The following is a 27,151-nucleotide window of genomic DNA, read 5'->3' as shown; positions in this document are numbered from 1 at the left end:
TCCATGGTGGTACAGCAGGGCCTTATTAAAAGATGCTTTGTGTATAAGATATTTAATTTTACTGCAGAAGAGAGAAAACTGCCTCATGATAGCTCCCAGAGAAGGGCAAAAATGAATCAAGAGATCTGAGCTTTGATTTTGATTCTGACACTCTCTGGCTATGTGATCTGAGCCCTTAACTTCTTTGTACTTCAGTTTTTTTTTTCCCACTTATAAAATTAGGAGGTAAAACTTGCATGATCCAGCCTTAAAATGGATTTTTAGAAATTACTCAGTTGGGAGTGTTTTAAAAGAATCTCACTATTTCCAGATGGCCAGTAGGGAGAGAGAGAGGGAACATCAGAGGTTATTTAGGCCATCATCCTGTCTTCCTTATCTCACCACGCCTGGCCCCTCCAAGAGAATGGTGTATTATGGATGCAGAGAATGCTCCGTTATCTAAGAGAGAGAACCCCAAAACCGCATTTGGAACAAACCATTTTGTACAATGGTTGAGAAAAGCCACCTGCAGATGTGTCCCACCATAAGAGATGGCTGAAAGCTCGAGAGTGTTACCCAATCCTCCATGTAGAGTCCAATGGGAATTCTCAAGGGTGGGTTACCCAAAGAGAACAGAAGGACAAATGCCCTAGGTTGCTATCTTATCTTATTACAGAGGTTCTCAAAGCGTGGTCTACAGACCCCTCCTGACCCTGAGGCTCTTTCAGGGGCCCTGTGAGGTGAAAACTATTTTCATAGTAATACTGAGACATTATTTGCCTTTTGCAATGTGTCGACATTAACATTGACAGTGCAAAAGCAAGGTGAGTTAAACTGCTGGCACTTATGCAGATCAAGGCAATGGCCTTGAACTATATTAGTAGTCAATGTATTCCTCACTGCCAGAAACTCACAGTAAACAACAACAAAAATTAGTTTCACTTAAGAATGTCCTTGATGAAGCCATAAAAAATATTAATTATGTTAAATCATTCTATCTTTGAGTACACATCTTTTTATTATTGGGAAATAGGCACAAAGCATTTTAGCTATATACTGAAGTACTATGATTGTCTTGAATAAAAGCACTCATGCAATCGTTTCAGGTGCAAGCTGGACTGGACTCTTTCATTTTCATAAAACATCATTTTTACTTGAAAAACAAACGATAGACAAATTATGGTTATTCGGACTTGAGAACTGGCATACATTTTCTCAAAAATGAAGTGAACCTGCCACTTTAAGGAAAACAGCTGATAGCATTTGTTGCCAATGATAAATTTGAGCTTTCAGGCAAAACTTAGATTTTTGGAAAACATGTATCTGTCACTATGAATTTTATAGCTTTCCAATAAAACATTTTTCTAATGAAATTGGAAGTGATACTAATAAATGTGATTTTTGATGTTGCATAATAAGATATCTCAATATCTGAATTATCTGTATAATTTAGTAAACCAATATTTTCCAAATGACTGATGTATGATGTTACAAAATCATTTATAAAAGACCCATTCAAGGTACAAAGTAAAGCAATGCATTTTAATGTAACTAAATCCAAGTTCATTGATACAGTTTTATATTCTACATTGTAATTAATCTTTAAGAAAATACAGTAGTCTCCCTAATCTGAGGTTTTGCTCTCCATGATTTCAGTTTCCTGAGGTCAACCACAGTCTGAAATATTAAATGAAAAATTCCAGAAATAAACAATTCATAAGTTAAATTGCATGCCGTTCTGAGCAGTGTGATGAAATCTCCTTCTCTCTTGCCCTGGAAGTGAATTATCCTTCTGTCTAGCATGTCTGCACTGTACACACTACCAGCCTTTAGTCAGTTAGTAGCTGTCTTAGTTCTCAGATCTACTGTCGCAGTATCACAGTGTTCAAATAACTCTTATTTTACTTAACAATGTCCCCAAAAAGCAAGAGTGGTGATGCTGGCAATTCAGATATGCCAAGAGAAGGCATAAAGTGCTTCTTTTAAGTGAGAAGGCCAGAGTTCTCAATTTATAAGGAAAGAATAAAAATTATATGCTGAGGTTGCTAAGGTCTACTGTAAGAGTGAATCTTCTGTTGGTGAAATTGTGAACAAAGAAATTCATGTTGGTTTTGCTGTCTCACCTCAAACTACAAAAGCTGTGTCCACAGTGTGTGATATGTGCTTAGTTCAGATGGAAAAGTCATTAAACTTTATCATAAATACATATGTATAGGAAAAACATATAGACTATATAGAGTTCAGTACTATCTGCTGTTTTAGATATCCAGTGGGAGTCTTAGAACATATCCCCTCAGATAAGGGGAGACTACTATACTGTACCGTTTGCAGAGTTTGGGTGTAGTATCAAAGAAGATTATTGTAATTATCTAAAAAGCTTATTAAAATACTTTCCTCTTTTCCAATTACATACTTGTATGGGATAGAATCTTCTTCACATACTTCAACCAAAAATTAAAAAAAAAACAAAAAACCCACAGCAGGTTGAATGCAGAGGCAAATATGAGAATCCAGGTGTTTTCTATTAAGCCAGATATTAAAGAGATTTGCAAAACTGTAAAATAACAACGTCTTTTTCACTAAATTTGTTTTGGACACCATGGTGATTTTCATAAAATATGTTATGCTAACATGTAATGAGTTTATTATTGCTAATTCATTATATGTTAATTTTTAAAATTAATTAAGTAATATTTTTACATTTCTGTTTTACTTTTTGATACAGTGAATATTGAGTCACAATCCACATAAACAAAAGCATATTGGAGTTCTCAATACTTTTTAAGAATGTAGAAGGGGCCTTGAAAGTTAAAAGCTTGAGAACTGCTGCTTGGAGATCCTTGCAGAGAAAGTGATGTTTTGGATAAGAAATAAAGAGAAGTGTACTCTGCATTTATCATTTCGCACTGTTGTCAGGAAGCATCATGGCTTAATTGAGCTAAATGGCAAGGGTTGGTTATCAAGAGAAAATCATCCCTGGAGAGGCAAAAGAAAAGTCACCTATGATCTAAGATTGGAAGAAATCATTTTTGAGAATATCACATTTTAAAAGTCCTGATCAGACATTCTCTGTGCCCTTCCAATTGGCTCCAGTTCCAAGCATACATGTCCACTCCTTTCCCTCCAAGGAAGTCTGGCCCTCTTCCCCTGCTCAGTATTGGCCATGTTGACTAGATGTGCATCAGAAATCTGCCTTCCGAGTCATAGCAAATGCCACTCTGAGTTCAACAATCAGTACACAGCACTTGAGAAGGCACAGGGCACTTCTGGGCACACAGAATTAAAAAATGAGCATGTCATGACTTTTGTCCTGAAGAACTTTGTCTGGTGAGAAAAAAGACTCCTGAAGAAATAATTACAGTATGGTGTGATAAATGATCTTCTGTACACAGTGACCAAATTTTTCCAACCAAAAATTAAGACACTCTGACATCTGACAATGGAACCATCCCTGGGGACCTGGAACATATATCTGCTATATTTATTAAGAAACTCCAAACAATATAGAAATTCTGTATTGATTTGTTCTTGATTTGACCCAAAGACCCAGAAACGATGGTCTGCACCATTTTTTTTTTTTTTCTGGGAAATAACAGTGTCAGAAAAGAGCAAGACACTCCTTAGGATTACAAAAGATGAATAATGGGCTCCTAACATTTTATTTCTTCTGAGTTAGAGGATGGGAGGCACTGGAGGAAATTTTTCCCGTTATACTTGTTCCAAATGGTTTTCCCCCCAGGCAGAGAGTCCAAATGTGTTTATGCAGGTCTCCCATACCAGCAGAAGCAGATCAAGCTGAATCCCAGAGTCAGAAGAATGAACGAACTTGTAAGAGGCTTCCAGGACCCCAAGCTTTAATTACATGTGGGTAAAACTAAACAACAGGGCTCTTGACCTGCCAAAAAATGTTGGAGTCCCCTCTGGGTGGGCTGTCTGGGGACCACAGAGGTTCTAGTCTGGACTGAGTCTTCTTAACGTCCCAAATATGTACCCTTTGCTCCTCTTTCCTTTGAAGGCTGACTCAAATCCCTCCTTTTAATCTCTTTCTCCCAGTCCCACTGTTCTTTCCCAACTGTGGCAACTCTAAAATGAAATGAACAAGAATAAAACAATCTACAGAAAAAGCTCAGTGCCACACACAGACATCCTGCCACCCACAGTTAGAAAGAATGGGTAACACCGAGTCTTAAAGGCAATCCAAAAGAACGGCAGAGCAAGTGGCCTGAAAACTCCTTTTGGAATCTTGGATCCACTACTTGACTATGGGCAAATCATGACATCTCTCTGATCTCTACTGAGCTCATCCTCAAAAACAGATTATTTTGAGGATTATATGACATGATGTGTAAAAATGCTTGACGCACAGTAAGCCCACTATTCAGAGTTATAAATCTCGCCATCTTTTTGTGTGATTATTTGATTAGTGTCTGTCTCTGCACTAATCTCTTGAGTTGCATGAGACCATGAGTTGTGTCTTTTTCTGTTCATTACACCTCTAGAGTTTAGCACAGTGCCCAGCACATGCTAAGCATTTATTGAGAAAATTGTATGATAAAAGGGAGTTGGCAGGGTCCTGATTAAGGATCTACTCCACTATAACAAGTTTGGGGGGCTCCTGACAACTCTCATGGATTGGTATTGGCTTTCTGAAGCATGGTGTTATAAAGGATTCTAAGGCGGTATCTGGAATAAGTAGGCAAAGGGTGTCCTGACTACCAATGCCTGCTGTGGTTGAGGATGTTGAATATTTGTTGACCTTGGTCCGTAGAGTCAAGAGCAGGTCCATTTTGCCAGCTATTTCTAGCACAAAAACGTCTTTCGTATAACTTGTGGACAGAGCCATTTGAGGAGGACTGAGGTTACCAAATGTCTGACCTGAAGATAAGCAGCATGACATCAGGAATATTTTTGTAAGTCACAGATAAGAAAACACTTAGAACAATGCTGTGCAAAGAAGCTAGAAATATACCACTATTATATCTGCCTATCTCAATGAATTCACTTACTGGGGATGGGTACTTCATGAATCATTTGGCAAGAGCGAGCAGACCTAACATACTTCAGCTAGTATACATCACAACCAAACAGAACTCTGCACTTTTCCCAACCCATAAAGTGGCCGGCTACTCTACTCACGAGGATAATCCTTTGGGTGTGTCTTCTCAGACCAATTCCCATAAAATGTGAGTCTGTACTTGGCAGTTCCACAGGCGCAGCAGTCTAAGATTGGTTTGTCAGTCACCCCATCAAACGTAGAATCTGAAACAGTCAGGAAAGGCAACAAGTTAAGAAGCAAATGTGGGTCTTGGTCTCATCCTATCCTTAATGTTTGGGAAAAGATGAGGCGAAGTTTTCATTGATTAATAACACCTAGAACCAGGTCAGTACTTGGGCTATAAAAGATTTGGTATATCTCTAAGTATGGTAACTGTATTCTGCAAATACAAATCAGAGCTTGTGCTCTAATAAGGCGAGAAGACCTGTGGGACCAATCATGCAGAATATTTGGAATGAAGGCTATTTTGGAAAAACAGGGATGAAATTCACTCAGCTATCCATTCTGGGCCTGAGTCTCTTTCCCCACCCCTCCTACAAGAGTTTCTCCATCAAATTTTAAGAGGAATATGCATGTGTGTGTGTTCTCTAAGAAATATCCTCTGAGGCCAAACTGCCAGCACCAGAAGAAGCAGCTTTAAAGGAGAGCAGTGAGAACAAAAAGACAAGAGAAAAAAATAAAGAACTGCCAAAAATTATTTTTTAAAAAGATATGCATATATAGTCACATTACTTCTTATCACCGTTTCAGAGACTTTACTGGGAGGGGTAGGGGTTTGAGAATATGTTCATAAGTTCAGGTTTACTTCTGAGCCAGGAAAAACTTAAGATTCCCTTTCTGCCTCCATTTTTAGCTGTGAATAGCTGATAAGTGGAGAAAGAGCGATTACATGAATAAATTCAGTATTTCCAATCGTCAAGCCCACATCCCTAACTGTACATTGTTGCTTGTAGTCTGTTCTGCTTCTCGCAAGACAAAAACAATGACTACAGATCCAGCTTGCTTCAACTGCTTTATCTTCGGTTCCTCTAGCGGTTTTAACATAAATGTTCTTTTTTTTTCAAGTTGGATATTTACTCTTAAATATTATCTATAAAGAGCAGTGACAAAGAGCATAAAAATCTTTTGAGTGTAAGGAAGAGCATTTTACAAGTCTTCCATATTGAATTCAATGGGTTCATTTGGTTTGAATATGCAAAATCAGTGATGGGTGGAAGAAGTGAATTCTGGGCTCTACGATGGAGAAAAAAGTATGGGATTTTGTAATAATGACTACATTGTATAGAGTTCTTGTATGTTCCTATCCCTTTGCATATATTGCTAGGATTGTCCTAGCAATCCTAGGAGGTAAGTACTTTAGTTAACCTCATTTTATAAATCAGTAAACTGAGGTAGATTAGGCAACCAGCCCAAGGTCACAGGGTTAGTGAGTGGTGCAGGCAGAGCAGAAGCTCAGGTCTTTTTGAGTCCAGAGTCCATGCTCTTAATCTCTGCACTGTAATGCTCCAGAAAAGACCTTCTGTTGGATATGTCTGCATAAACACCAATGAAAGAATTTTTTGTTTCTCTTTTTGCTTTTTCAAATGAAGAATGGTACATTTTTAAAAATTACCTCCCTACATAGCCCTAGGATTTCTAAAGAGGCCCAAAGAAGAGGTCTGAAACCACTCAAAATAGAAATCATTGTGTGGCTACTTTTTTGGAAGAGGCCAGAGCATTGTCTGTGCTTAGGAGCAGGCTCCCCACTGCCTTATGTGCGTGAAACTCAGATCTGATTCCTGTGTGAATCACTTTGATAGTTAAAGGACAAGCCTTGTTGAATACATTTCAGGAAAGGTAGTGTAAATCAATAACTCCTGAGGATTTTTTTGCATTTTACATTTCTATTATGATCAACTATGTTGTGAAAAGACTAAACTAGTTTTGAAAAAGGGATTCACAGCTAAGAGATACCTGCTGGGGTTTCAATTTTAACTACCAGGCACTGTCAAATGAGGCAGGAAAAATCTCTCAAGGAACCAAAATAAGGCAAATCGGTAGCTTTACCTTATTAAAAGGGCTTTCAAGGGTAGGTAGTAAACTTAAGATATGTCCAAGAGTTCAAGTAAACTTAAGATATGTCCAAGGTAGTAAACTTAAGATATGTCCAATAAATAAGAGAAGACACTTATTTATTATAAGTGTATTCTCTTGAACTCAAGACCCTTAAACCTGAGAAATAAGGCTGTCCTCTGATAGTCAAACTTTCGGACTTCCAAAAGAAAATAAACGTTCATTTAAAAAATGAATTTCTAACTTTGAAACTAAAAACAGACATACTTTTTCCCATTGAGGAAAAGCCAATTGAAAATGAACAAGGTTTCGAAGGGCAGTGATAACAAGCGTTAACCCTCTTCTAACCACTGCAGGGCCTGCCAAAGACAGGTCACTTCAGGCCGTGTAGCATCTCCTGAGCTGCCTTCTCTCCCTGTTTCTACTCCCAACCCATTGGCTTCCTTTTCAGCTCTCATCTTTTGTTCTTCGTTCCTTTCCCCTTTTTTATTCCTTTTCTCATTCTCCCTTCTCTCCCACACTTCCCTCTCTTCTGTGTGTTCCCTTCATCTTTCCTCTCTCTTTGTCTCTCTCCCTTGTTTGTGACATGGTATTAAGTGAGCATGTGGCTGCATATGTTTCTTATAGGTCATCTTTTTAAATATTTAATGTTTCTTTGTTCCTAACTGTAAGTAACTTAATGTTTTATGTTTCTTTTTAAAAATAACAATTGCTATTGCTTTTTAAAAAATCTGTGCAGTTCTTAATTTTTCCCCTATGGATTAACAATATCAACTGGAAAAAATAACAGATACTCGTTTCTCTCTCCCCTTTCTTGATAGATTTGATTCGACTCGCCAAGGAAGCAAAGAATGTAAAGACCTTAATGAAAGAGCTAGAGATAATTAAATAGGCATACACATTAAAGAAAAAATCTCTTTGCTCTATGCTTATAAATTAAAGACTTTCTTAACGTGATCTGTTTGCTAATAATGACTTTCCTCGTGGGTCTGCTGTCTCTGGGGATCATCCAGAAATATACCTAATGATCCAACAGCCCAGGTCCTCCAGGGCATTTTTTTTTTTGTCCATAAGGTTGCCATTAGAAAGTGATCTTTTTATACGGATGTGTGCTTAGTTATTCTGATAATATCTCTGCTTCAGAAGTGATAACCAATAGAGATTTGCAAAGCCATTTTATTGACACTGTATCTACAGAATTTTAGTATAGTCAAAGCTTAGACAAGGCTTTCACACATCAGGATTGAGGCTTTAGGAAGTGACGTTTACCTAATAATTGCTGTCAATACATGGGAGTGTCAGCGAAGTGTCTCCCAAGGACCCTTAAACCTGGGAAATAAGGCTGTCCTCTGATAGTCAAACTTTCAAAACCATATGCCAGTAGTTGTAATTAGCCAACTGTAGGTACAGACCAAAAAGTGGCCTATAAACATGTGATCCTACAACTCCAATCCACGGGACCTGGTATCATCTCGTGGAGGCAGGGGAGGAATGGGGTTGCCTTTTAGGAACAAAGAGCTTGAACAGTTGAGATATCCCCCATTTGGTGAAAGTCTGAATGAACTTGTGGACAATTAATACAGGAAAGTAAAGCCCCCAAAGCCATGTGTGGTGATACCCATTTGGAAGCTGACCAGGACCCTGACCCATAGGTTCCAGCTCTCTGGCTCCTTTGGCAGGTATGGCCTAATTCAGGGTATCCAAATCTCACCCCTTTTGCTCTTTCCATGCTCACCATGCAATCCTCCACATAGGACCTAGTTTCTGCTGTAGCTCATTTATAGGGAGACCTATGCTTTAGTATGCTTTGACCTACCAAAGGCAACAGCACAAGCTATTGAATTGGGAGGTAGTTCCTTTGACAGAAAGGAAGTGGTTAAGGGTACTGGCTCTTCTATTCAAATCCTGCCCTCTACCTCTAGTTGCATGATGCTGAGCAGGCCATTTAAACTTTTCGTGCCTCTCATCTATAAAATTGGGATGATGTAATAGTTTTTACGATATAGGATTGTGCAGATTACATGATTAAGGTATGAGAAGTGCTTGTAATAGTGCCTGGCCTATAGCAAACACTCAAAAAATATTAGCTATTATTATAATTTTCCCAGAAGAGCTTTATCAACCTTTTCTTAGTAGTTTGCTAGAATTGAAGAGGATTATTTCTTTTCAAAAAAATGCTAATTGCTCTAAATGCAAATAAAATTCTTAAAAAATGCATAGCGATGAGATAGTTAAGATGTATAATTATAGAACATTTTCTATTTTTACTTAGTTCTTTAATACTTCTAAACACATTCAGATGTTTAAGGTCTTAATTTTTTATGACAAATGATTAATAAACAAGCTTTCAGTTATAGATAACAATAGGTAGCACTTATATATAGCATTTATATATGTGCCAATGAGGTGTGGTACTATTTTACATATATTAATTCACATGGCTAGGAAGGACAGAGGCAAGACTTCAATTCAGGGCAAATCTGAATCCAGGTCTCTGTTCTGACCTTCCTAGTCTAATTAGTCTCCATGAACTTTGTTAGAATGCCTTCAACCCGCGGAGAAGGCGATGATGAGCTTACAAATCTAAGGACCAGATTGTTGAATGTGGTGAAATCATAAGGTCAATGCCCTCTTGGCAACCCCATCTCCTTCTGGTCTTCCCTGAAAAAAATCCTCTCACATTGCCTGGGTGCCACACAGGTTCCTGCTGGGGATTATTGTAGAAAACCATTACACACTTCTTAAAGGTACACAATTGTGCATTCCTTAATTAAGTCCTGTCGATTATTCCAAGGAACCTCTTCAGAATAATCACTGTTTCACAAAAATAAAAAGACGACACCAATATAAGGTACATTATCTCCTACCCAGGGAATCAAGCTGAGTAATTAGAGCTTAAGGCAGATCCAATTATCCACAGTACATAGCCAGATTAAAAATCAGAGCTACGTGAGAAGTAGAACCTGGAGGAATTTAGAAAGTCCAATCATGTTAATTCCTGAGGCCAGAAGCTTGGACTGAATGAGCCACCTTCCATTTATCGGGCCCTCCCCACGGCCCTCCCTCCCACATGCTCTTACCTTGTTCACAAAGTTTCTTGGTCAAGGAGCCCTCATCCTGAAAATAAATGATGCGTTTCTGTACGATGCTGGCCCTGTAGAAAAAGAAGACTGAGTATAGTGATGTAGAAGGCAGATTTGGGGAGTAACAGATCTTTGCTCGGCCACCCTTGGCTGTGTGGCTATGAGTCAGTCACCCCAACTCTCTCCACCTGTTTCTTCCTTGGAAAATTGGCATTAATAATACCTACCTCATGAGATTGCTATGAGAACTAAATAGAGAAATGTATGTCGAGATCTTAGCACATACTTAGAAACCACTCATGAAATATTAGTAATTGTGTTGTTGTTGGTGGTACTAATGTATTACGGTAAGAAAGTGAACTAATAGCATTTCCAATAACTTTTCTCAATGATTCATTTTACTCTAGTTTTGTATCAAACAATTAATGCCATTTATAGATCAACCAAGTTCAAGTCAGAGAAGCATGTCAAATCCTCTTCCTAAAGGGGAAAAAAAGGAATTTAAAAATGTATTTTGATTTGTCCTGAAAATGTCATTCTATATCTTTCCTGAAAGTCTAGACAAAACCGTCTCCTATGTTCTGAACAAAGACAGTTTCAGCTGTTATCTCTCTCTCTTAAACATGTCAAACACGAGATCTTAGAATTTGGAAAGAATATTTTGAGGTTAAGAAAAATGACTTACTTTTGGCCAGCACATATTTTCTCTTTAATTAGGATTGCACAGACAGGCTACTTCTCCATTAACCCACCCTGCTGTTTAGTTTTAGCTAGCCTTGCAAAGTTGAATCCTGAAACCCAGTGTTCCAGTAGTCTGAAAGTCTACGACACTTCATGTTGAGACAGTGCCAATGGATCTCCAGCCATTTTTATCGTTTTCTTCAGCAATGCTACTCAATCAAAAGGTAATTTTTACTTTGATTTACCCTATTTAACAGATAAAGGGAGCCCTTGACTCCATCACAGCTGACTATACTGAATGAGTGATAGAGTCACATAATTTGCTCTGTGTCACATGATCTCGCACCCAGGAATGGGGCCAAGTGTGTGTGGATCTGCAGAGTACAGAGGCCATTTTCTTGATGGTCTGGACCTAGGCCAAGATGACTTTCCAAAGAAACATCTATTCTACACCCTGTCTTGCACAAAAAAATAAAATTCAGATCAGTCTACATATGTCTTTTATAGTCTTTCCCCACCCAAGAGAGACAAGATGTTGAAATAAATGAATGAAATATGCTTCCTGTCTACACAAAGCTACTTTGATCATTTATCCATTCTGTTGACCATCAAGCAGAAAGTTTCCTCAGGCCAAGAGAACACACTTGAGAACACTTACCCTTACCCCAAAGCCAGATAACAAAGCCTTTTGTTAGTCAGAGTATCTCATCATTTACCACAGTGCTTCCCAGAGTGTTTCCCACCAAGAAGGGCCCCCAGGGAGCCCCATGGAGGGCTAGGAGAAGGCCTAGCAGGAACTATTCCAGGCCCCACATTTCTGCTCCAACCAAAGGCTCCATTCATTCTCATTTCAACCAAAGCAGCCTCCTCCCCCATCTGTCTTCCTATTGTATTTACTGGTATATTTTCAACAAATAGAAACTAGCCAGGGACACTGTCATGAATGAGACAGATGGGGCCACTTCCCATTCTCAAAGTTTATAGTATAGGGGAAGGGGAGCATCACACCACTAAATCCTCACCTAATCATTTAACACAACTATGATTAGGTGCTGAATGGAGAAGTCCACAGGGTGTGGGGGAGTATAACACAGGGGGTCCTGACCAAGGTGGGAAACACTCCTCCCAGAAAAGATGGCTAAGCATGAGTTTGAAAGAGAAGAAGTTAACTGGGCAAATGGGAGGGAGAGGGTACCCTTTGTAAAATCCTTGAAATGGGGAGGGTCAGGGCTCACTGAAGAACCTACAAATGGTAAGTCAGGGAGGTGGCATGATAGATAAGTGGGAGAGTGGGCAGAACCACTCACCCAGAGCCTGCAGAAACATGGCATTTTACTCCAAGCTTGATGAGAGATCTTTGAAGTGTGTGTCCCAAGGAGTAAGAAAATCAGATTCACTCTTCTAAAAAAGCACTTGGGCCATAGAGTAAAAACAGGTTGGTGTGTGGTTGCAGTGTACAGAGCTCCTATGCAAATTAAATTTTGTTTCAACAAAATTGTCTTGCCAAAATATTTTGCAAACCCCTGATGTTCAGGATAAAATACAAATTTACCATAGTATTATTTAAGGCTTTTCACAAAATTTCCCCCCAACATCTTTCTGGCTTCATTTGTTGCTATTTTGTGCCATGTTCCCTGGGTTCCAAACTTTGAGTTTATGCCCCTTGTCTGAACACCTCTTACTCTACCAGGCCCCTGCCTGTGTTGTCTTCCCTCTCAGAATCTCTTCAAACTTGCCTTTGTTAACATCTATAAATAAGTATTTTGAATTTTCTTCCTCCTGCTGTGAATATGAGAACAATGACTATAGGCCCCAGGCCCGGCTGGTCCAAGGCCCAGCTGGTCCAAGGTCTGGCTGTGATCCAGGCTCGCGGCTCGGGATAGGACCCGGACTTAGAATGTTACATTAGTGTAGTAGGGCTCTGGGCCTAAAATTTGTAAACATGCTTCCGCTTATTGTATCACGCATGTGTGGCTGAATGTCACTATTGTATCTGATCTGTGTGGAACCATGTGGTCCCCTGGAGAGCAGAAGGAGAGCACAAGAAGGGGAGCAGAAGTGTGTGCAACACTGCCCTTCGCCCAATAGAACTGCATTAGAAGAAACGGAAGCACGCTCCCCACAATAAAGTTGGTGCCTGCCGTTTCGTTCTCATGTCAGCCTCTTGTGCCTTCTTCCAACTGGGCGTCTCACCATCGAACCTTCCCTACCCGATCAGCTTGGCACTGACAATGGCAAAGCCTGTGATTTAAAAGCATGATCACGCTTAGAAAAATTAAATCATCTCAAATTTTCCAAAAATATGATTGTAAAAATTTAAGAGGTCAGAGACAGAAAACATGTATTTCCTATGTTTTGATTTCCTTCATTCCTTGTTTTATAACGTCTAAGGTTACTCACTCCCTCGTTTTAATAACAGTTATAACAGTTGTGCCTGCTAGTTCCTGTGCTATAAAGGCCCTTTACGTACATTATCTTATATATCTAATGCTTTACATATATTACAGATCCTCAAATTCCTCATCCAAATCCCTTGGGCTTATTTATTTTTAAAAATTTTTTAAAAATTTTAATTAGTTTCAAGTACACAGTACATTGGTTAGACATTTATATAGTTTATAAAATGATCCCCCTAATTGCTTCTTCTCTCCTCTGGTTTTCCCTATGCTGTGCTCCCCATCCCTGTGACTATCTATCAAGTACTAGTTTGTACTTCTTTAATCCTTCACCCCATTCTTCCAGCCCCCCAACTCCCTTCCCCTCCGTCCGTCAGAGATTTTTCAGTATTAGAAAGTCAAGATGGCAATATAGCATTAACATTCCCATAATTAAACACATCAATATTCTGCAGCCAAATGTAAGAATGTCTATACTAAAAAGGTAAATAAAAACTATAAATAGCTTCATGTCAGTTTAGGTCAAATTTGGCAAACTAATCAAAATGCACTTGTTTTCAGAGGGCTTAAGATGAGGGTTTGTGGTTCTTTTCACCCTTATTCTACAGGTGAGAATGACTGTGATGCAGGAAGGTTAAAGTAACATGCCTTTTCCTCCTGCCTATCTCCAAAGTCCATGTTCTGTCTTATGCTCAGAATTGTGGTAAGAATTAAAGAAAATTATGACTAAAAAATAAGATTACCCTGTGGGTTAAGTATTATTATGAACTATAAGCCCCAGTTGATTTTCCTTGATCTATATTAGCATCTCATGAGACACACTGTGGAGAGCTGAGATGTGGTGGGTCTCCCTGGAGCCTGGGTCATGATCACCTGCAGCTATCCATGAAAAGTCTGAGCATACATCTCCGTGCCTGTGCTTAGCAAACCCTCTGTACCATGCCCTTTGGATTTCAAACTCTGTGAAGGTTAAATGTGGAATACAAGGATTGTTCTGATCTGGCCCCGATGATCTGGCCTCATCTCTATCTAATCCTTCCTTAGCACACTATCCAAACCATATCCTATGTCTGTGTTCACTGTCTTATGCCCCAGGGCCTCTGTCCATGGGACTCCAGTCCTTCCTCATGACTCCTCAGCCCACCCCTCCCCCATGCACACACTTCAGTTACTTAACTCCTACAGAACTAGGATGTTACCACCTTCAGAACTCCTTGATTGGATGTTCTTCCTATGAGAGCCACAGCCATAGCCTCTGGGGTTTCTCTTACCACAGCCGTGATTAATCTGTATTGTAATTGCCTACTTACTTTTCTATCTCTTATGCTAGATTATAAGCTTCTTGAGAGCAGGAACTGTATCTTATTTCTACAGACAGTAGCATCACCGTAGTACTGAGATTTGAGGAGAAGAAACAAAGTTTGGGGAAAAGGAGAGAATTTGAGACTGAGCTGTCTATAGGACATGATGGTGGTCTGTCTAGTGGATAGTTAGATCTAGGGACTTGTAACTCAGAAAAGATGTGAGGAGTGAGGTGTGCGGATAAGGGGGTCACTGAGGCAGAAGTAAGAGTTGAAGCTTTTGGAGTGGCTGATGTCACCCAGTGAAAGTGTGCAGAGTGAGAAATCAAGCTGAGCCCAGAACTCTGAAGAAGACTGACGTTTACCTATAGATATGCCAGCGGAGACCAAGACTGATACTCTTAGTTGTGAAAGATGTTGCTTTTTATTTCTCATCTGGTCAACTCCGGAGAGAATTTTATATTCTGGGAAAATGCATTTTACTTTGAGTCTGTTCGCATCAAAAGTATAAAATCCAGCTGAGACTTATAAATTATATTATCATTCAGAAAAATAATAGCTTTACAAGATGAGAAAGCAGTAAGAATTTCCTTAGCATTTCAAAATGATAAATTTCTCCCATTCTGTGTTGCAATTTGGCCATCCTATTGCATAGCATTTATATACTGATATACTGAATGCTCTCTTATCATAAGAGAGTGTTAAGGAAATCTAAATTAAATTTCTCAGTGTGTTAACTTCTCAAACTTTTGAATATTGAGGTTCTAAATAACTTACTGATCATTTCAAAAATTTTCTTTTAAACCTAAAGTAGAACATTTCCAGAAACACTATCACGAATCTCTTGGATGCTTGGCCCTTTTCTGTCTGAAGGGTTTATTCATTTGCTGTTCTATTTCCTTGAGGAATTTGCCTGTTGGAGGGAAGTTAGAATTTGTTAAGCTGTGGGTTTGCTGTCTAGTTCTAAAAAGGCCTGGGATCCCTGCTCTTGCCAAAAAGGGACAGGGAGACCTCAAAATCTAAGACTTGGCCATGAAATTACTTAAAATTACACATGGATCCTCAGCTGTTGGGTCACTGCCATGTACAGATAATTCATGTAAGATCTTTATTATGAGCATGTTGCTCAAAGTAAATATTCAGCACGTGGTAGCCATTATTGTTGCTGTTGTTAAATCACCAGCCCTTGACAAAGTACCTGGCACATAAACGTATTTAACAAACGGTAGCTATCGTTATGATTGATGTCTCCTTTGCTTGTGGAGGGAGAAATGAGGGTGCTACCTTGGTCAGCTGCTTCAGGTGGAGATAATGAATGGCCAAAATGAAGATTGAGTGTTTAGTCTCCAGAGTATTTTTGCCAAGCCTCTTCTCAATTCCAGTAAAATCCCCTATTACTGAACATTTCTTGGAACACTTTACAAAATTTGTCTATGACCTCAGGGATGTTTTCTATAAAAATGATCCAGTTTATAACCAGCATCGTCTACTTCCTTCTACCATGAAAGAACAACTCTGTGGGAAGATGCAGGAATCAAATATTAAAGCCATAACAATGATAATGTCATAAGGAACTAAGCTTATCTGCCTTATTTTACTTCACGAAGATGCCAAGTGCTAACCTGAAAATAGTCTCATGTTAATCAACAAATATTTACAGAAAGTGGGTGCATTCCATGATCTAGACTCTTACCAATCTTTTATATGGCTTTCGGTGGACCTCAGGGCACAGTACTGTGCCCAGGAGTTAACAGACATCCTGGCAGCCCATGATAATGTGCCCAGGGGAGAAAAAAAGTGAAAGCTTGTCTGTAGGGCTCTATCTACAATATGCACAAGAACTCAATAGCTGCCCAATAATAAGGTCACAAGCCATGCTTGAGGTCACAAAACTATTGATTAAAAGACTGGCATAGTCATCTACCATTACTACAAAGACGCACTTCTACTAGCTGTCATAAGATTATTCCTGCTTAATTATCACTCATTCATAAAACATTTACTAAGTACTTATTTTGTGATAGTCATTTTGTTAGGAGCTGAAAATGCAAAGACGAATAAAAGACGTTGCCTTCTAGTAAGGAGCTCCTGGTCCAGTAAAGAAAAAAGAGAGAAACAGAAAAAGGAAACAAGAAATCAAAGTCGAGCACAATAACGGAGGAACCACTGGAGGGGGCAGTGACTAACTTTGCCTTGGCTCCAAGAGGAGGCATGTTGATGGCACTGAAGGTCTGAATTGGGAGATGGGCAGTGGAAGTAGAGAATCTAAGAGATATGCTGAAGGAAAATTTATCAGGACTTAGCAACGTACTGGATCTGGGCCAGAAAGAGGAGGTTGAGTACAAGGTATTTTATTTATTTAACAATTAAGCACCCTTCTAAGTCTTTCCCAAACATTAACTCATTTAATCCTTTCAACAACCCCTCGAAGAGGGCACAGCTATTACTCTTGTTTTTACAGATGAGAAAAGTGAGACAGAGGGAGGTAAGTCAACTGACTCCCCATACATGAACCCCAATGACTAGAGGGAGAGATGGTGATGCCAGTGACTGAAACAAAAGACAGAAGGGGCAAGGGGGAATTTTTAAAAATTTTCAGTAATTTTAATTGAGATACTTGTAGATTCACATTTAGTTATAAGAAATACTATACAGAGATTGTACATTTTGCCCAGTTTTCCCCAATGGTAGCATTCTGTAAAACTTTAACCTATTACAACCAGGATATGAGTGATACAATCCACCAGGCTTGAGTCTGGTAACAAAATGGTACAATAAGGATAGATGAGGGCAAGATCATGCCATCCTAATGAAACTATGCCTATGACAAGCTGCCAACATCTGAAACAGAACATTCCCAAAGACTCTTAGAACGTATAGTATGTTAGAGCCCCAACTGAGGAATCATAAGTGCTATGGTGACTCAGAGCCAGAAGGCCATCTCTGACAGGGGCGAAATGAAGTTGGGAGAATTACTAGTAGGAATGAGATCAATCAGGATAACTTCTCAGAAAGATGGCACTAGAGCTGGACTTGGAGTCCCAGAGGCTGGGTCTGTAACAAAGGATGGGCTCTTTGAAGCAGTTAGAACTGCACGCCAAAAAAAATCCTTTGGCATGGACACCATCCATGGGCCTTGGAAGCAATACCATCTGCTCTGAGCAGACAACTAGATCTGAATCAGGAGCATCAACTCCCTATGGTGCTACTCGTACATGTGCAGCTTAGGTTATGACTGGAATTTGGCTAAGAGCTCACTTAGGTTCTTATGACCACAGTCCATTCCTAACCTTGTATAGTCATTGGATTTCTGGAGCTCTTGATTCTCATCATTGATCAAAGTTACGTCTACAAAGTTTTGGTTCTAATTTTAATAAAATTTAGCTTTAGCACTCAGTTTATTTCAAGGCCCTGAGGATAACAAGTTATTACGGTTCCATTTTCTCTTACTATTGTCCAATTTCAGAGCTCTTCTAGGTCATATATTTTATCAATACTGTTACTCTAGCACTTTAAAGTTTATCCAACCCCAATATCCAATGGAAAATTAGCAATGAGGGAGGAATTGATTTTTCATATCATAAGAGAGTCACAAAAACAAAAGAATAAAACTGGATTATATTTTAAAGAACTAATTTAAATGTGAGAGACATCAAAATCAGAAAGGCATTCCTTTACTCATGTTTTTGTTTAACAGAGTGGGTGCCACATAGCTGTGCTAGGAATTGGAATTGCAAAGATGAATAAGACAGGGTGTGTGACACCAAATAGTTGACAGCCTGATGAGAGAGAGAGAGAGAGAGATGTAATCTGACAAACCAAAATACTGCATAACAAATATTAGAATCTACCCATGATCTATGTCTTTCATCTTCCATACCTTCAGAAACCTCAGTTTGGGGGGCGTAGTATAAGGTAAGCCAATCATGATAGTCCTGCTCTCACTTTTCAAGCCTTCCTGGCAGCTGGGGAATGGGAATATATAATCTACATATGGCCTCAGTAGGAGGTTTGCAGGATGGAGGGGAGACACCTTCTGAGAAAGTTTTGCTTTCCAGATAAAAGAAATATTGACCCATTGCGGCCTGTCCTTCTTTTTCCAGCCTTGATTACAAACGCAATGTGTGAAAAACAGGCAGCTATTTTGTGACCATGAGGAAAAGGCCAAGAAAAGTCACAGAAACACTGGCCCCGACATCGTTTAGCTGCTGAAACAATACTAACAGTCACTTACCCCTGGTCTTCTTGTCATATAAGAGAAATAAACCTCTACTTGTTGAAGCTATCATTAGTTAAGCTTTCTAATGAATACTACTCTCCAAATCATGCCTGATAGAAAAAATATGAACGAGATACTGTGGGAATATAGAAGAAGGCAGTTCAAGAGAGAAGGAGGAGCAGGTGCTGCTGACCCTAGAGACTGCACTGGGAAGCCACTGCAGGACTTGGGTGGGAGTGGGGGCAGGGACAGTTTGGTCCGAAGAGTTTTAGAGAAGAATCTGAATGAGGCCTTATTAAAGGACTTGGATTTGGTGGGTGTGAGGTCATGCTTCCCTTTGCTGAGACTTTCCACGGGGTACAGAGGACAAGCACCTGTTTGCGGTGACTAATAAGAGAGCAGGCGGGGCTGCAAGTACACTTCAGTACAAGAGATGTGGCTGCACAGGGAAGGGGGACAGGTGGGAGTTTGACAGGAAAACACAGGTGAGGGACATGTTCTTTTTTTCTCTGGAGCAGGGTTTCACATGCCTATATACTGTGACTGAGGAAACAGTGGAAACCTTTAGGGGTATCTGCTAGATCACTGGCTGGAGATTTGTCACCTGTTGGAAAAAAATGTTAACTAAATTCACATGGACAAAATAAATAGACCGCAGGATGTAATCCCAGTTGTGGAAGCTCTGACAGGTAGGCAATTCCAGGAAGTGAACAGGACCATTTTTCATTTCCTATTATTTTTTTTAAACCACTCAATTTTTTTAAAGCATCTTTTGACCCTTAACGGGTTCTTCTCTCTCACTTAAATTATCCATGGCATTTCTTAACCTTGCGAAGAGATATGAGCCTGCGGGGAAGGCAATATCTCACAATACATCCTTAGGCCAAAATATCTTTTTCTCTTAAGAATACAAAAACATGAGGTTTTATGTTCCTGAAAAATTACTTTAAAAAAAAAAAAATCAGCCTTAGCATGTTATTCAGCATTTCACAACATGATTAATGTTACCTGGGGTATGACTAGTCAAGGGACAACTGACAGGTTCAATGTTTCTATAATATTGTCAAACCCATGATTCTTCTGTATAATGTCTCATACAGTTCAGCTGCTGGTCAGTGCCTGCCTTGCTTTCCTCTCCAGCTTTTTCACATCTATAAACCCTTAGCAGACTGTGAGCGCCTCGAGCCCAAGGACTGTGCCTTATTCTTCACTGGACATCTGGAACCTAGCAGAAGATCTGGCCAAGGCTTATTGAACCCGGCGTTCATAGTCTGGGGTCTGCAGACAGGTTTCAGGATGATGGAATTTTGTGTGATGCGCACAAGTGCATATTTCTGGTTAAGAGTTCATAGCTTTTGTCTGCTTCCCAAAGGGGTTCCTGACCTTGAAAAGCTTAAGAACCACTATTAGGTATGAAATGAACGATAGGAGATATGTGAAATGTATGACTGTCATTCCATTTAATAAAATCTCCAACTAAGATATACGCTTTTCTGTTCTAAAGATGAAGGTTAAATTTTTATTCCAAGCACCGAAGGCTTCAACTTGCTTTCTCTTTAGACTATGCTCTGATCTGAAATAGAACCTGTCTCAGCTGGAAAACAAGAAATAGAAAGTGGAGCATTGCTCCTGGGTTTCTTGGGTGTTCTTTGCAGAGTCCTTGCTGCTCCGAGCAGGGCGTGGGTGTAATCGCATAATCGCCCCAGTCTCTCATTAGAGAGGAAATGCTGCCACAGCGCAAGCTCCTTCCCGGTTGGTTTACACAAGTCATTACTCTCTGCAGTTGGTCCCACTCTACCTTGGCATGCCACAGCTGCTTCCCCTTTCTGTGAGTTCTGGTAAACCAGGGCTGACAATATTGTCCCCTCAAATGTAAGGAAACAATCCAGACAGCAGAGCAGCTCCTTAAACGCAAGCCACTGCCATTCTTTCCATTCCCCAGAGAGCTTCCCTGTCACCCAGGTTTTCTGCGGTGGAGCGGGAGCTTCTTGTACATTAGCAGACCTGTGGTTGATTGATGCTCCCTCCTACAGGCTGGGTTAGGGACTTTGAGGAGGGTGCTATGGTTCTTAGGTAGGGATTCATGGTCCCTGAATGGGTTTCAGAAGATTCTTGAACCCTGAAAAAACAGTATGCAAAATGGTAAGCATGTGCATTACTTTGGGGAGAGATTTTTCAAGAACCAGTGCTCTAAATTAGGAACCATGATTTTCATGCCTGTTAGTACCCACCCGAGTCCTATCTACTCCATCCTCAAGAAGGACACACATGGAAAATTAAATGAAAGATTCCCTGCACAATTACTGCAGTAACTTCCTAACGCGTCTCCTCTCCTTGCCAACCCATCCAAGGGATTAATTGTCACCTCTAGCACATAATCACTTCCTTTCACAGATCATTAGGCAGCAATGGCACCACAGTCTTAATTATCGCATCTCCCATCTCCATCCTGTCCCAGTCCACCCCAACACAGGGTCTAGCACATAGGAGGTCCTCTCTTAAAAAAGGTTCCTTTCTCACTTATAGATTACAGTCCAAACTCTTGGCTAAATGTCCACAGTCCTGAAAACCTGGATACAATTTGCCTTCTAGGTCCAACACCTCCTCCCCCCGACTCATCTCAGCTACCTGAACTTAGCCCTGCCTTTTCACCGTGGGCAGAATGTGTGTCGCATGGCCCCCTCCTGGGTTCTGCCCATCCTACTCGATAAACCAGGAATGTGCTTTCACCTCTTCTGTGACTAATCATACCCCACTCACCTTGTTACCAGCTCTCTGTCTCTTCAGGGTCTTATTGATCAAGACCATCAGAAGTGCCCTGCTCTAGGTTTTTAGAATACCACTGATCTTTACTTTTCATTTGCCATTGGCTACTCTTGATGTTTGCTTGAACTTTAATACCTTGTCTTACCATTTAATGTGTATTTACATTACGTACGTGCAACTGAATTCTAAGTTTTTTCAGGGAAGACTTGTTTGTACCCTTGCGGCCCCTCTTAGCACTGTGCCTTTCAAGCAGGAGGCACTGAAGGTGTGCTCATCTGATACGTTTTCAAATACTGACTTAACTCATAATTCAATTCTTTTATATTTGACCCCTAATGTTGAATGTCTACCATATGACCATGGTCTGGCAAGAAGCATAAGCTCTTCTGTATTAGCAGTGCCACCCAGAGTGCTGGTGAATAGCAAACAGTGACTGGTCTGAGTCACGAAATATTTCCCACTGCATAAAGGCCAATTAAGTCTGCTTTGCTTTGTTCAAGCTAGGCAGTTTGTTTGATGGCAATCATTGTTCTCAAAAGGAACCATTTGGGTTGAATTCAAAATCCCTGTACAATGTTGGGAATCAGCAAAATGATGATATGTCTGCTAGAAGAAGGTTAAACCAAGGATGGAACTTTCTTTATAGAAAAGACAATTGCTTTTTTTCTTTTTTTTTTTTTGCTGATTGCACTAGTTATTCCACTTTGCTTAATCCCTTGAGTCGACACTTACATTTTCGACTCATTCCAGATTTGTCCCACGTTTCTTCTTTTTGACATCTGCACCCCTCTGGTCGCATCTGACCTCATCCTTATGTCACGTGAGCTCATCAGAGGTAAGCCATGATCCTATTTGACCCTCAAAGAGTTGTGGAGCAACAACATGAGATCACATGTAAGCCACAAAATCTGGGCAAGATTTGCCCTGTTTTCTACCCTTTCTAGGAGAAAATACTTTCACAGATAAATTGAGAAAGGTAAGATAGGAAAGAAGGAAGGAAGGAAGGAAGGAAGGAAGGAAGGAAGGAAGGAAGGAAGGAAGGAAGGAAGGAAGGGAGAAAAAGAGAGAGAGGAAGGAAGGAAAGAAGGGTGAAAAGGAAAGTAGACAGGTATGTCAGTTGGTCAAGGTCTAACTTTCTGAGTAAAATATGTGAAAGAGAATGAAACCTCTACCAGAGTAGAATGCAAGTGACTAATTCTTTTTTGAAAATATGGTAAATTAAAAAACTTCACTAATGCTTGAGATGGAGGACTTGGGAACGATCCTAGAGCCTCCTATCCATGTTAAACAAGCTACTGCAAATATTTTTTCCTTAAGGCAAGGAATAAATTAAAACCCAACAAATCGATAAAAATATCTATCCTAAAGGAGACAGTGTAACCACATTTACATGTCACATGTCTTGGAGAGATAAAGAAGCTGAACTGCAGTGTATGTATCCCTAGGAAATGCTTAGAACCTTCATGATGTAGGGCTAAGAGAAGTCACAGTCGAGATGGAGAGAAAAGAGAGGGAGGAGGAGGATTCTCATTTCTATAAGGGAACAAGAGTAAAACCAGATGGTCGCCAACTCCAGAGTGTAGCACAATAGACGTCCTGAAAGTTGGACCCTCACAGTGTGGTAAAGCCAAAGATCTAACATTTTCCAGGATCTGTGTCCTGGTCAATGTTTTGTTTTGCGTTTGCAAGTGTATTAGTTTTTGCCATCAGGGGCGTACATTTCCCTGGTTTCTGGATAGCTCCATGTCAAGGATGGTTTGATATAGAGTAAGATACATTTCAAGAAAGTGAACTAGCAGAATCCTCAGCCTAGCAGAATATTTATTAATGATCTTTCACTAATGACACTTTGTGCTGTATTTAACCCCCTTCCTCCAAATGCCTCAATATGCATAGTGTTTCTTTGGATTGACATAGCTGGACTTAGAAATCTATTTTGACTTCTCTGTTTCTTCTGTTTCTTCTCTGTTCAATCTGCCTTGGAGATGACTAGGAGCCCCACATGGCCAGGAGTCTAATGTTACTGACTGGCCCAGTTTGTGATGCTGTTGTACTAGATTGTCAGTAGAAAAAGATAAATTCTGGCCTTCCATGTGTCTGGTATCTTCATTAGGAAGACCAAACCAGTTCTTTGATCTAAAAATTGTTCTAATTTGTGCAACACATTTTGGTGAAACCAATTAGCTACAACTGTTTGGGCTGGGTATCAATACATGAACCAAAGGCAGCCATAGATGGGTTAGACGTGAGAGATGCTGGCTACTTTTGTATTGCTTTCCTGAAAACTCTTCACAGTAGGGTTCTGATTATTAAATGGTGCAAACTGGCCTCTTGGATTTTGTCTTTTGGGAAAAAATATGTCAGACAAATTAAGAGAAGATGGGTCTATGATTTCACTTATATGCGGAATCTAAGGAGCAAAAAGAACAAATTAATCAAAATCAGACTCACAGATATAGAGGACAATTTGGTGACAGACAGAGAGGAGAGAGGATTGGGAGGCTGGAGAAATGGGATGAAGGGTTAAAGAAGTATAAATTAGTAGTTGATAGATGGTCATGGGGATGGGGAGCATGGCATAGGGAATGCCGTTTAGCATTAATGTATTGGCTAGGTGGAGAACAGAGAAGAGAAGGAGCAATTAGGGGGATCGTTTTATAAACTATATAAATGTCTAACCAATGTACTATATACTTGAAACTAATATAATAAAATAAAATAAAATAAAAAAGAGAAGTTGGGTCTCACACAGGCCTAGGTCCAGAGCAATGGGAAATTGTTTAGAGTCATTTTCCTGTTCCTCTCTGGAGTCTGTGGCATAATCTCATTGTGACCCAATATGACTCTACTGATGCTATGATGTGACTTGCCATACTATCTCATATACTCCATGAATTTGTACAATAAACTTCTGGCACTGAAGTTGCTGCATGAGAATACCACATGTAAGCCTGCAGTTAGCAACATTACATGTAAGCCTGCAGTTAGCAACACCACATGGAAACCTACAGTTAGCAACATATGTAAGCCTGCAGTTAGCAACACCACATGGAAGCCTGCAGCTAGCAACCTCACATGGAAACTTACAGTTAGCAACATATGGAAGCCTGTAGTTGGATCCTAGCGGGCTCTTTTGGTTGTTCTTGTCAGTGCTCATCAGCATAAAAATGAAGTTGTTTTGATTTACTACTGTCTCTCTGCCATCATAAAACTGTTATTAGGAAAATTCACATTAATTAGCAACAGCTGAGGGGAGGATCAGCTATTTTGGAGCTGCAGCTGCAAGTCTCTTTGCAATCTGACTGTTGCCCGAATTTTAACAATTAATAGAATAAATAGTCTCTAAGCATATTTAATCATGTTAATTTTGTTTTCCCCTATTTGTATTACTGTTTAGGACTGGTAGTTAATCTATGTGAAAAACTCTGATACCATTAGCACACCTTCAAGCATAACATCAGCTATCCTATTTCTTTATGATTTATTGGAAATGATATGTCGTTTAGCTTAACGCTATTTTTTTAAACTTTGTACAAGAAAATGGAGAATTAATTAAAATTTACCCAATGAGTTGGCTTATTAACTAAAATATTGATTAAAGTGAAAACTTATTTTATAGCCATGTTGGATAACAGAATTGGATGGATGAGTGGATGGATGGATAGATGGAAGGAAGGAAGGAATAATACATGGAATAACAGATAAACCAATACATACATACATATATACATAAGGACTGCGATTTAAACCCTTTAAATTCTAATCCCAATTAGTTCATTGCTTTTGTTTATAATCATCATTAAACTAGCATGAATGACCTTTTTAGTCAAGCAGATCTTGATTGACCTCTTCAGTGTGTAGTAGGTGAATTACATTCCTGAGCCTCAGTTTTCTGCCTTACAAATTAGGGTTAATACCTACTTTATGGGACTCTTGTGAACATTAATGAGCTAAGCTAGTACGGAAAGTGCCTAGCACAAAGTAGGTGTCTGAAAATATGTTATCTTCCTTTCTTCCTTCTACTGTAAACATTGTTGCTATTTAACTTCTCATGTATTTATGCCTCTTCTACCCAATGAGGGAGTTAATTAAACGCTTATGAAGTAGGGATTCTCTTGCTCATCTCTCTGCACCTACCTGCAGTGCACCACACAGTAGCTGGAGCCCACCGGGTGTTCGTACCAATTCACCAGTGTCAGTCTGCATGCCTTGACTTTATCATCAGCTGGTACAACAATAAATAACATCCACTTACATGAGTACTTACTATGTGCCAGGTACTCTGTAGAGAGCATTTTACATACTTCAGGGGTTCTCAGCCCTGGCTGCTCATTAGAATCACTCGGGAGAGCTTTAAAAAGTATTGACACCCTGATTCCACTCAAGACCAAAAAGATCAGAATTTCCAGAGGTGAGGCCAGATGCTGGTGAGTTTTAGAAGCTGCTCAGATGATTCTAACGTGCAGTCAGGGTCGAGAATCACTGACATAGATTATCTGGTTTAATTCTCCTATTTATGAGGTAGGTACTTTTATAACCTTCTTTTGCAGATGAAAAAAGCCAAGGCACAGAGGGACCGAGTTTCTTGCTCAAGTTTATATAACTCCTAAGAGGTGGAGTCAGGATTAGGACCACAACGAGTTCGACTCTACAACCCCTTGCTTTCTCCACTGGGCTCTTCTGACTCCCATATGACAAAGAAATCCCAAGCTAAATTACCGAGTAAAGATAGTATATGTAGGTCTCCTCAGTGTTATCACCATTAAAGATGACTTTGATCATCATAAAAGAAAAGGCACAAAAGTACAGTAAATCCTTTCTATTTTAAAAGTAGAGAGCATGTTTCCACCTTGACTTTTCCCACAAGGTCTGTGTGATCCTGTTCAAATCACATTACCTCTCTGAGCCTTGATTTCCCATGATGATTATGATGTTGACCTTACAAGCGTATTGAAAGGTGCTCTGTAAACCATAAGCTACTTTTAAAACATTAAGGGGCACTTCTCATGCCTTAACTCCTCACCCCATTCTATAGAGGTGGAGGATTGCGGGGGAACGACAGGCTCAGACTCGGTAGAGCCAGGACTCCAACCTTGACCTGTAGACCCCAGAGCCCATCTGCAAAGGGCAAACTGTCTAATGAAACGTTTGCAGTCGAGAACCATCTTGGAAAACACAATTAGCAATAGAATCGGTAGTGATGGCCAGAGAAGTGTGGAAAGGGAAACTTTTCCTGTTGTGGAGGAATAATGGAATAATTAGACTTTTCTGTAAAGAGTTGTTTTAGAGATGGTCCTGGCAACAGCTGCTGGGGGAAATTTGCTGTTCTCCCCTCCCACACTCCCCGCCCCCCAGCTGGTAACTGTCACTTCCTGGCTTTGTTCCAGGGGCTGAAGTGAAAATGGAAATTCAGCCTTGCTCCAAAGAGAACTTGGCATTTCAGGTTCTCAAATGAATATTCATATGCCAGTCCCTCAGACTTGTTCTCTTTTCTTTCCTCCCTTATAACTAGCACAAGCCTAGCACATAGTAGGTGCTCACTAAATGTTTGTCAATGAACGATTGAGTCCTGTGGGGTAGTAGTAGGTAGAGGGTGGCAAAAGGTACACTGATTCCTT

At 39.9% G+C, this 27,151-nt stretch overlaps 1 protein-coding gene across 2 annotated transcripts in view; it reads right to left on the bottom strand.

Moving 5' to 3' along the window:
* Nucleotides 1-27,151, bottom strand: part of SPON1 (spondin 1) — a 229,932-nt gene that overhangs the window by 129,078 nt on the left and 73,703 nt on the right. For both annotated transcript variants that reach the window (XM_015596503.2, XM_015596502.2), the window contains exons 4-5: nt 10,168-10,241; nt 5,116-5,238 (exon numbers count right to left, since the gene is read on the bottom strand). In XM_015596503.2, coding sequence (XP_015451989.1) covers nt 5,116-5,238; nt 10,168-10,241 — 197 coding nt within the window. The remainder of the gene's footprint in view (nt 1-5,115; nt 5,239-10,167; nt 10,242-27,151) is intronic.

The sequence above is a fragment of the Pteropus alecto genome, unplaced genomic scaffold, assembly GCF_000325575.1.
Source record: "Pteropus alecto unplaced genomic scaffold, ASM32557v1 scaffold461, whole genome shotgun sequence".
NCBI lineage: Eukaryota > Metazoa > Chordata > Mammalia > Chiroptera > Pteropodidae > Pteropus > Pteropus alecto.
The sequence above is the reverse complement of the archived record's forward strand: the minus strand, read 5'-3'. Positions and strand labels throughout refer to the sequence as shown.